Source organism: Dioscorea cayenensis, chromosome 6 (assembly GCF_009730915.1).
Source record: "Dioscorea cayenensis subsp. rotundata cultivar TDr96_F1 chromosome 6, TDr96_F1_v2_PseudoChromosome.rev07_lg8_w22 25.fasta, whole genome shotgun sequence".
In the NCBI taxonomy this organism is placed as follows: Eukaryota; Viridiplantae; Streptophyta; class Magnoliopsida; order Dioscoreales; family Dioscoreaceae; genus Dioscorea; species Dioscorea cayenensis.
In genome coordinates, this window is record NC_052476.1 from 919,816 (window position 1) to 931,042 (window position 11,227).

General features: G+C 29.7%; 1 protein-coding gene and 1 long non-coding RNA gene across 2 annotated transcripts; one reads left to right on the forward strand and one right to left on the reverse strand.

Annotated features, from left to right (window-relative positions):
- The first annotated feature begins 5,863 nt into the window (after window positions 1-5,863).
- On the forward strand, window positions 5,864-7,329 carry LOC120263923 (protein ELF4-LIKE 4-like). Its single transcript, XM_039271904.1, has 2 exons — window positions 5,864-6,048; window positions 6,703-7,329. The coding sequence occupies exon 2, from the start codon at window positions 6,787-6,789 to the stop codon at window positions 7,132-7,134; it is 348 nt and encodes a 115-aa protein (XP_039127838.1). The 5' UTR covers window positions 5,864-6,048; window positions 6,703-6,786; the 3' UTR covers window positions 7,135-7,329.
- Window positions 7,215-10,882, reverse strand: LOC120263924. Its single transcript, XR_005537174.1, has 5 exons — window positions 10,688-10,882; window positions 10,433-10,565; window positions 7,559-7,626; window positions 7,418-7,491; window positions 7,215-7,324 (listed from the first exon to the last, which is right to left on the reverse strand). It is a non-coding gene; the product is annotated as an uncharacterized LOC120263924 (long non-coding RNA).
- Between the last annotated feature and the right edge of the window lie 345 nt (window positions 10,883-11,227).

The following is an 11,227-nucleotide window of genomic DNA, read 5'->3' on the forward strand; positions in this document are numbered from 1 at the left end:
TCCCTCGGTGTTTATGGCCTTCTTAGATAGTTAATTAGTCAAGGTTTTAAGATTCATAAAAAATAGAGAAATAAAATAAAATGAAATGTGTATATTTTTTTAGAAGTTTTAATTTAACATAATTTTTGAAATATTTGTTAGACCTCTACTTGGGAAAAAATATATAATATAATTTATTTTTTAAAAAAAAGGCAAACACAAAATGAAATTGAGAGTTGAGAGTTGAGAGTTGATTAACAGGGACTAAATAATAACTATGAAAATACAGGGATTATTATAGCTTCTAGATCTCTTTTACTCTTTTTTTCATTAAATCGATTGATTATTTTAATGTGTAATTTTAAAAAATATTAAAATTATATAAATCACCTCGTTATATGATAAAATAAAATTGTATATTGTTCATGGTTTAAGAATAATTTAGGAATTTAAAAATATAAATAATGATTTTTTATGGGAAAACAACATAATCCCATTAAATTAATTTCTCTATTTTAACTTATTTCCCATTTATATATATATATATATATATGAAAACAAAAAGTTGCTAAAAACTGAGCTTTAAAAAAAAAATTACATCCATATAAACGACTCAAGCTCTTTTAATAAAAGCGGTAATTCTTCTCAATTGCTTTGAATATTTTTACCTACTTTTTACTCAATTAGAAACCAATGAATATAAAAGTCTCCTTTACATGTCATTTTGCCATCTTATCGACTTTATTCACTTGTCCCATAATCAGTCCCATTTTTCTACTTTCTCAATCGATGATTATTCACAACTATTACTTTGATAAAGACCTTTTTACAATAGATGCTATTGAATCCGCAACTTATTTTTGATGTCGATGATTAAATACCTTTTTTTCATACTCCATTTCTATAGTTTTTATAACCCCGTGATTCTCATTTTTAAATATGACAAATTCTTTTGGAGTTCTCAAATACCGTATCTAGCAATAAAACTAGCAAGTGAATCTATTCCATTTTTGGACAAACTCAAATCCTAACCCTAACCCTAACCCTAACATCCCAATCCTAAAATATTTAGCATGAAAATCTATGTTTGGGTCCATTTTGATCACTTTTTATTGGTATACACATATCTTTATTTTTCTTTTATGTACATTTTCTTATTGATAGCATTATAATTGTTTATATAAATAGTTTGATTTTTCATTATAAAAAACCTAACTTTCCACCATGTGGAAAAGACTTAACAAAGCGATGACTAGCTCAGCTCTATTATTATAGATAACTCTGGTGACTTTTTTTTTCAACTTTGGTACCTTTATTTATGTATTTATATTTTATTTCTATAAAATTATGATTTATTCATTTTTATTAAAAAAACCAATAAATATTATTTTATTTTACATACGTGCTTATATGGCAAAATTTAACCAGTTGGTTGGTTACATAATTAATGTTAGCGGCTTTCACTTTAACTTAGAAAATACATAAAATAATCATAAATCTTAGATCATATACCAACTACCGATTGATAGACGTATTATTTTCAAAGATGAATTAAAAAAATTATAGTAAATGTAGGTAACATGTTTTCAATTGGGCAACGTGCATGCTCTAAAAATTATTTTATATTTGAAATAGACAAGTGAATATAATTATTAAGCTCAAATATTATATTGGTGTTGAGGTCTTATTAGAATAATTTAATTATTTAAATATATTATCTTCAACTCCATTCTTATATAAACTACATCGATCATCTCTTTTTAACATTAACAGTTTTTTACCTCACTAAAATATCATTTTGATCACCTATAAAAACACAACAAGAGTTTCCATATCTCCATCAAAACAAAGTGTTAAAAAAGAAAGATGCCTAGTGTTTCACCCAACAAGATCAAATCCTACCAAAATATATATATATATATATTTATATATACATTCAAGCTCATATGGTCCTTAGAAATGGTCACTTGTTCCAAAAATAAAAATAAAAGCATGTAAATAATTAATTCTGCATTAAAAAAAATATGGTAAAATATTTATATAAAAAATTTGCAAACTCAACCCTAATTTACTCTCATGTTCATTCAAAGATATATAAATAAGGAAAGAGTTAACATGATCAATAGTTGAATTATCTATAGGTTATATCAAGTGAGGAAACCGGTTTTCTTCTATATATTAAGATGTTATTTTATATTTTTTTATATTATATTATGTTAGTTTTTTTCTTCTATGTATATTAAGATGTTATTTTTATATTTTTATATTATATTATGTTAGTTTTTGAAATATATCATTATTTTATATAGTTTTATCTTAGTATAGATAAATATTTTTTTAAATAGTTTTTGACAACGAAGAAGCTTTTAGGAAGAATTGATAATGAGAAGAAGGTTTATTGGATTTGGTAACAAGAAAAAGTAACTTCGAAATTAGAAAAATAAAATTAAAAAAATATATATCAATGAGAGTGTTTGTGGGTTTAAGTGAAAATCACCTTAATCAAGAATATCATCATTCATTCTTCATCAATGAAGATTAATGAAAATTTATGTGTTTTCAAAAGCAAATTAGATATTTATTATAAAATTTGGATTCATTTTTTTATTATAAAATTATATATTTATTTTTTATATTTATGTGTTTAATCATGGAGGGAAAGAAAAAAGTTAATTTAATATGAGTCAATGGTTAGGCACCAATATTACTGTTTTTTTTTTTTTTAAATAATTGTTATGGTCCAAGATCCATTGAGGTCATTTTGAGGGTTGTTGAAAGTGTTGTTAGTGCTAAACAAGATCTTTGTTTATTGGTCTTTTAAGAAACTAGATAATCATCATCATTATCAAAAGAAAGTTGGGTAAAAGCCCATTTTTAAAACTAAAGAAGCTTATCACATAATCCCACTAATTAATTAGTAATACCAACATGAAACACACCCTAAAGTACCCACAAAATTAGTCTAAAGTTTGTTTCCATTGTTCACTATATCATATATATATATAGATCACCAAAATCCAATATATATATATATATATATATATATATATATATAAATGAACACTGCAAGGCCTTCTTGTGATGTTTATTTATATAAATATAATTATAAGATAAAAACCAGATTTACCATCTTATTTTAAAGATGACTATTTAACTGATTAAAATCTATTCAAAATTATAAAACTCATTTGATTCAGATGATTAGCGGCTATCAACTTGGATTTTTTGAGGATGAAAAAAAAAATGATTATGTAAAAGTATTATTTTTATAAGAATTTAAAGTACTTATGTAGACCCCAATAACTCAAATTAAGGACACTTAAGACATTAGTTTTGCACATGTCTCTTTTTGATTAATAAGAGATTTTAAAAAAAAAAATTATAGTTGACCATATAGACATGAAATTTTAAAAAATATATATAACATAAAAAACTTTTAAATTTTAGATAATTGTGTTACTATTAAACAACTAAAGTAAAAAAAAAAAACATAATTACAAAACAAAAAATGTAGGACCTGGTCAAAGAAAAGAAAATTGCAAAAGAAAAAAAAATTCAAAAAGGAGTGGACAGTCTTTAACATCAGAAGTTGCCAAACAATATCCTCAAATCTTATAAAAATAGTGAAAAATAGGTCAGTCATTCAAACATTTATTTAAAAAAAAAAATTAGAAAACATAAAAATTTAATTGATTAGACAATATTGTTTATCCCACGGAGATACCATTAGAGGCTCTTTTCATTGGATCAAATAAAACAGAATCCACCTTGAAAACAGTAATCCCTGATTTCCCCCTTTTTTTTTTTTATAAAAGCAGATAAATATGAAAAGTAGAAGAATATAAATAACAATATTAGCGTAAGAAAAAATATTAAAACAAATAAAAATAAGTAGGACTGAAGATTGTATAATTCACTAGAAGTGGAAGAAAAAATCAAAACAAAAGTAAAAAATATCTGCTTAATTAAATTCAAAGTTGTGTATTATTCTAAAATTGAGTTTAATAATGGTGATGTAATCCTTTGATTTAGTTTTGTAAAATCTTAGACCATAAATATTTGTCGATAATAACAAAAATTATAAAAAAATAAAAATATAACGTAAACATATAAGATTCATAAAGTTTGACAAAATGTTTCTTTCGAAAAATAAAACGGTCATATTATTAAAAATATTATAATTTATAAAATTAACCCTGTTCCATTCCCTATTTAAAATTATTAGTGTTTACTTCAGAGCCATATACAACAGTATCTAAAAAATAAGAATTATACAATTAATTTTAATTAGAATCAAGATAAACACAATGGTAATTAAATCTTAATTATTTAGTAGTCTTGCCCACATCTCTCTCTCTCTCTCTCTCTCTCTAGATCTCTAGATGCTACATATCCTATTAATTTGTAGCATAGCTTTGATATTATCCATCATATAAATTAAGATCTCCACAAATAATAAATTAGAATTTTTGGAAGAGGACAGGGCGAACCCACTAGAGACTCGGGGACGTACGATGTTGTTTGACCCGGGACCGGCCCTACGGTTCAACCGGAAAAAGCCGGGAGCCGTGCATGTCTCGACCGGGTATCACGATGACCCGGGTATTAAAAACCCGGTGTTAACCAGGTGACCTGGGCGGTTTAACCGGGAACCGATTGACCCGCGGCCGGGTCAATCAGATCGCAATGTTTAATTTTTACGATATTTAATAATTTATGATTATTTTTCTCATTAAAACCACGAAAATCGTGTATATTTATTAATATTAATTTATAATTTATAATCAATAAATAGAATTACAATATATATATATATATACCAACAAAAATTAACATTTAAAAAAATAAAAATATGTTAATGTATTATGTAAATACTTTCTAAAAATTTAATTTATTAAGAAAAATAAAACAATAAATGAGTGTAATTTTATTATAAAAAAATATAAAATTAAAAGTATTCTAATTAAATAAAAAAATATAAGAAAAATTTAAAAACAAAAAAATAAAAACTCAATTGTGATATAAGAATTAGTGAATTAAATTTCTTATTTATCTTAATAAAATCAACCAATAAACAAATAAATAAATAAATAAATAATGCAGGAGAAGTTTGATAATTATATATTAATATATTAAATTTGTAAATATTTAAAAATGTAAAAAAATAAATTACCAAAATTAGAAAACTCTACGTATATAAAGGTCGTTTATCAATTTAAATATCAAATTTGAGCGAGGTTTTTATAATATAATTATGGATTTAATATTATATTTCTTATTATTAATTATTATAATATTTTTTTATATTTAATTATTGACTCGGTTCAACCCGGTTCGACCGGTTGAACCCGATTGACCGACCCCACAGGGCCCATGGCGTCATTCACGGGCCGGGTCCGACAGCCCTAGGGACGTATGCAGTCTCGATGGAATAAGTGGGAATGGAGCAGTGACTCACGTGAGTGCTAAAGCACTCATCTGCAATCACTATTTACTGACTTCGGGAAATATCTTTCCAGTTTAAAAAAATCAAACTCTCATCATTAGGTGAGAGCTCTATCAACAACCCGTGTACCAATATACCGGAAGTTTGTTGGCAAATAATAAATTAGACTTTGACAGCATCTAAAACAAGGTCAAGCAATGTTTACAGGAACAGTAAAAAAACTTTATAACCAAGAAAAAAAAAACAGAAATTTCAGACAAATAATTGAAACTGGGTAGCAAACAAAGTATTCATGTTTGGTAGAGAGAGAGAGAGAGAGAGAGAGAGAGAGAGAGAGTTTTTAAGTTTTAACCTTTAAAACTTGTGTGGGGGACCATTGCTGACTGTCAAATCTTCTTATACTCACTTTCTTTCTCTTTCTCTCTCTAACAATAACAATAACAATAACAACAACAACAACAAGAACACCACCAGATCTTCTTAGTTTATCTCTCTAAAAGGCTATATGTCTCTGCCCATGTTCCTTTCTTTCATGATTCGTTTATATCTCCAATTCCTTTGAAGCTTCTTCTGCTTCTCTTTCTAGTTTCCTCTGCTTCTCCTTTTTCCTTTTCATTTTCAAGGTAAGCACTCTTATATATATATATATATATATATATATAGAAGAGAGAGAGAAAAAAAAGTTTTCTTTTTTTTTAAAAAAAAAATTTCTGAAAAAACAAATTTCTTCAAAATTTGATCTTATATAGTACAAGATATTGATCATCTGATTTGTATAATCTATTATTAGTTTTTTTTTTCTGCAGCATTTCTTTGTGCTGATTTCCATCTTTCTCTGAGCTTCTGGTTTTCTTCTTTTCCCATTTAAAGCAACTCTTAAGTCTTCTGCAAAGCTTTTTCTTTTGTTGGTCTTTGTTTTTCTTGGTAAAGACCAGAACATAAATTTAAAAATAAAAAGGAATAAAAGTGGTTTTTTTTTTCTCCTTTCTTTTGGTTGTTATCTGTAAATATGATAAAAATAAAAAATAAAAAATAAAAAAAAGTTCTTCTTTTGATCTTAGTTTTGGTTTTTGAGAAGCAAAAGAGTGGAAAAGAAGGTATCTTTGGTTTCTGATATGTTCCCTTGTGTGGAAAAGTGAACAATGGATTCCATAATTTCTCTTCAGTCTTTGTCTCTCTCTTGATGGGCAAACATTAGTTTATCTTAACTTTCTCTGAGCTTTTGCTGCAACTTTACACAATATACATTCATGTAAACATTTGTATATTCTTTGCAGGAATGAGAAAACAAAGATCTCAAGTTCAATTCCATTTCATTCACTGAATTCTGATAAAACAATTGATGTTCATTGCTTTGATTGATGATGGAAGGAGGAACCTTCTCAGGGTTTGGCAATGGCAGCCAAGTTGATAACAGAGTCATGCAGAGCTTCCAGAATAGTTTTGTTCAGGTTCAGAGTATTTTAGATCAGAATAGACTGCTCATCAACGAGATCAATCAGAACCATGAGTCTCGAATTCCCGACAATCTTAATCGAAATGTTGGGCTGATCAGAGAGCTCAATAACAATATCCGGAGAGTTGTTAATCTTTATGCCGATCTTTCCAGCTCGTTTACCAAGTCCGTCGAAGCCTCGTCGGAGGGCGAATCCATCGCCACCCGGAGATCTGATGGCAAGCATGGGCAGAAGAGAATTCGACCTGAGTAATCAATGGATCAAGATGTTGAGGTATAATAATAATGATACACATAGGTGACTCTTTTCTTAACTTGTTTTACCTGTTTTATTACTTTTAGCATTAGCATCAGGCTTATTTCTGTTGAAGTATTGGATGGATTGGAGGATTAACATTGTGAGATGTCTTTGTCAATGAATCAATCATCAACGTGTTTAGTCTCTGTATTTTGTTCGCCAAATTGAATGAAAGTTTATGTAGCAATGTTTTCAGAAAAAACAAATTAGACAGCAGAAAAGCTTGATTATTCATTACCTTAATTCCTTGGCAGAAGAAAGCAAACTTTTGATTGTCTGGTAATGTGTTTGAATTGAATGAATCCTATCTGCCTGCCAATGTTCTCATCAGAAACTAAAAATAGATAGACAGCAGAAAAAAAGCTTCATTAGTTGTTACCTTTATTCTCAAACTGAGTGTTGATTGAATGAAATCTATCTGTGAATTTCCACAAATTTGTTTAATATCTGCAAATTGAAATCTATCTGTTAATGCTTTTAGAAAAATTAAACAGAATGATCAACTCCATAATTATTCTGAATCATTAACTGATGACAAGCACAGTAGTGTTAAAAGGTTAATTCTAATCAAAAGAAGAAAACCTTCATTTCTGCAAACTCTTGCCAAATTAGATGATCATAAAGAAAGAAAAGGTAGGAGAATCTCAGATTAGAGCAGGAGAAGCTTTTTGACTAGTATCCTGTTGTAGGGCAGAGGTCTATGGACAAAGGAACAGTAAGGGGATCAAGGGAGTCTCAGACAAAGCACTAGAGTCCAATACACAGGTGATACCCAACAACTAGACAGAGTGCAGAAAGAGATAGACCAGAGAGAGAGTGTGTGTGTGTGTATCAGTGTATGTGAGAGAGAAAAGCAGTGTTAATCTCTTTTGTTAAGGTTCTTTTGTTTTGTTGCACCTGAGGAGCCATGAATACCTTCATGAAAGAATCCTTCCAACTTGTGGACCATCCCCAGGCTGGTGCTGCCTTTGGGGTTGTTATTGTTTGCTGCTGGTGGCCTTCAACAAGAGACTAATTAGCTTGGAATGGATAGAGGACACTGGATTTTTTTGTGTGGTCAAAGAACTAGCTTCATTTGTGGCCATAGATCAGGAACTGTACAAAAGTTGGTTTTATAGATAGATGAAGTGGATATGAACAAAGAGGATAATACCAAATATGATCAGATTCAAAAGTAACCTAAAATCACCATCAAATACTAAGTGATTTAGTGATCATAATGCATCATTATCTCTATTAAACAAGCCAAATAAAATCAGTTTTTTAAGGTAAACAAAAATTAGGTCAAAGCTCAGAAACTTTGCAATATATGTATATTTTCAAGTGCAGTGTCCCAAACATTTAATAAGCAGTTAGCAGATGTGAGAGCCTTAGACAAGCATCAATTGCAAAATAATAGACAGTGATTAGGTTATTGTATCACATGATTCACATCATTAGCTTTAATGAATTTGCTAATTGTTCTAATTAAGGATACCATATATATCCTTACTCATTAATTAGTACAAATCCCAAACTTAACCCTAATAAAACTCCCTCATTAGCAGATCTCTAAAATATTGGAAATCATGCCCGTAAACATGGCATGCACTTTCCATACAGTACGGTAAACAGGTCGGGCCGGGCTTGGGCTCGGGCTCAGGCTCAGTGGTTTCATCCAACCAGACTCCCAGTAAACCAAAGCTTTCTTGGAGTTTTCCTTTTATTTGTCCTTAATTCTCCATTAACTTTTAGGATGATTTGATGGGGTGAAATGAGATGCCTTTTGAGAGTGAAGGATGATTTGATGGGGCTTTGGCCTTTCGTGGTAGTTAGAATGAGAGCACTAAGAAGTAATTGAGAGGATGTCATGCTTTTCACAAGGACTATTCTTCTTACTTTGTTAATCTTAAGTACAAGTCCGGAATCTCCATGAAAACAAGGCATCCATGAGATAAGATTTTAACACATCTATAATATTGCCAATAAGTCTACAGATGCTAATATATATATATATATATATATATATATAATGAGATTTGAGGGGTATACAAAGAGCACAGGAAAATAAATATCTTCAAGATAGAGTTATGTTTGGATGAGAAAGGAAGGAACAGGACAAGACACAATAGAAAGCATTAAACATGGCATGAAGAGTAGTTCCACAAGTACTGATTTGTTGGATGGAGTTAGATGATTGTCTGGATAGAATACATGTGATAGACAACCGAGAATCTAGATCTTTCAATAAAAGTGGTCCTCACTTTTTAATTTTCCATTTTCAATAATTCACATGGATCTAGATATCTATATATATATCAATTATAAACTATGCATCTCTTTGAGAAAAAAAAAGAACAAGGATCATTGGTGAGAATCTATATGCTTATGAAATGCAAGTTCAATCTCAATCCAGACACACTATTAATGAAAAATCAAAGTCATCTCAACGGACAAGGACCCACTTGCAGCATGATCTCTCCATAGCATGAATAACATAACAGCAGTACAAAAGAGAGGACCACAATGAGGTCAACAATGGCCTAGTGATGCTAAAGAAAGAAAATCAAAAGATATCCAACCCTAAAAGTCACTAGCCAGAATTTGACAAATGCAGATGCAATGAGTGTTGTGTGCTAAAGTGTGCTGTCACAGCAACACCTTATCAGAATCCCAATCCTCTTCTTCTTTTATTATTGTCCTTAATCTTTGGTATTAAGTAATCACTTCGCCGTCAAAACAATTAAAATAACAGATGCCAATTTGTTTAATTGCCAATTGTTTATTTGTCCAATCAGAGCTTTGGTAGGTGTAAATTGTTTAGTTTGGATTTTAGTGATGTGAGAGAGATGGAGAGGATAATACTAACTAATTATTAATTAACATGCTTTCCTTAGATCTTGCTAAGAAAGCAAATTGTCTATTACTAAGAAGAAAAAAAGTTTTGTTGCATTCCTAAACATGATAAAGAATAAAAATTCACGAAATAATGAGATGTTAGATAGAACTTGAGTTTGGTGGGAAGTTGGTTCACACCCTAATACAATAGTACATGTCCCTATCAAAGTTTTCCTCAAAAGACACACACAACGTTTAATAGTTTGTGGCTATATCCACAGAAATTAAGCTCACATTGGCAATAAATCTAAGTTGAGCATGGTTTCTTTAATTAGCAACAAGTTAATTGAGGGTCAATACATAAAACGCTTCAGATAAGAAGATTATTAATCATGATTTGATAGATGAAAAGCAAATATAGATAAGCTTTAATTACCTCTTTGAGTGGATCACAATCTTTCAGTTGGTGATGGTTTTCTTTGGACCACTACTCATCCTTGTAGCAGCTAGACTCTTCTTTTTGGTGCTTTTTTATCACTTTGTCTTGAGGAAACATGATGATCCAAGAGCTGTAATAAATTAATGGACCAAGACTTGATTCAGCATAAAACAGCTAAACTCCAATTGTTAAAAAAGACTTGATGCAGATATGTCCAATCCAGAAACAGATCACCCAACTCTTCATGCCCACCTAAACATATGGCTGCATTGTGGAAATTGGACACAAGTGATGTGAAAAACTTGACGAATGACAATGCAGATATGCATAAAGATGGTTTAGGTTTACTGTAGCCACATAAGATCAAGCTATACACCTATCAGAATAAGAAAATTAGTTAGTAGCAAGTCAACTGTTGGATTAACCATAAATAACACATGTTCTGAACACTAGATTACCTTAATGGATACAAGCGATTTGTGATGCTTGCTGCAAATCAGCTCACTCTGATTGTTCACATGGTGCTATCAACATCCTTCAGCACTCCTGGAACAATCATACATCCAAATAATTGAAATATATATATATATATATATATTTCCCTGCTATATTTCTCTTGCATTTCATCCACAACCTATCCCTGTTCCACCATTAATGCAACCATAGACAATATCTCAAGCCACAGAGCTGTTTATCCTTTCTAATACAATGTATATAAAATCGTTGTCAGTTTTCCCTGAGTCACAGATAAATCATAGGATGTAATGCAGACAGAACAACTTCCCACCTCCA

What these genes read in the sequence shown, in the direction of transcription:
- LOC120263923 (XM_039271904.1), top strand. Translation starts at nt 6,787, where the DNA reads ATGATGGAAGGAGGAACCTTCTCAGGGTTTGGCAATGGCAGCCAAGTT.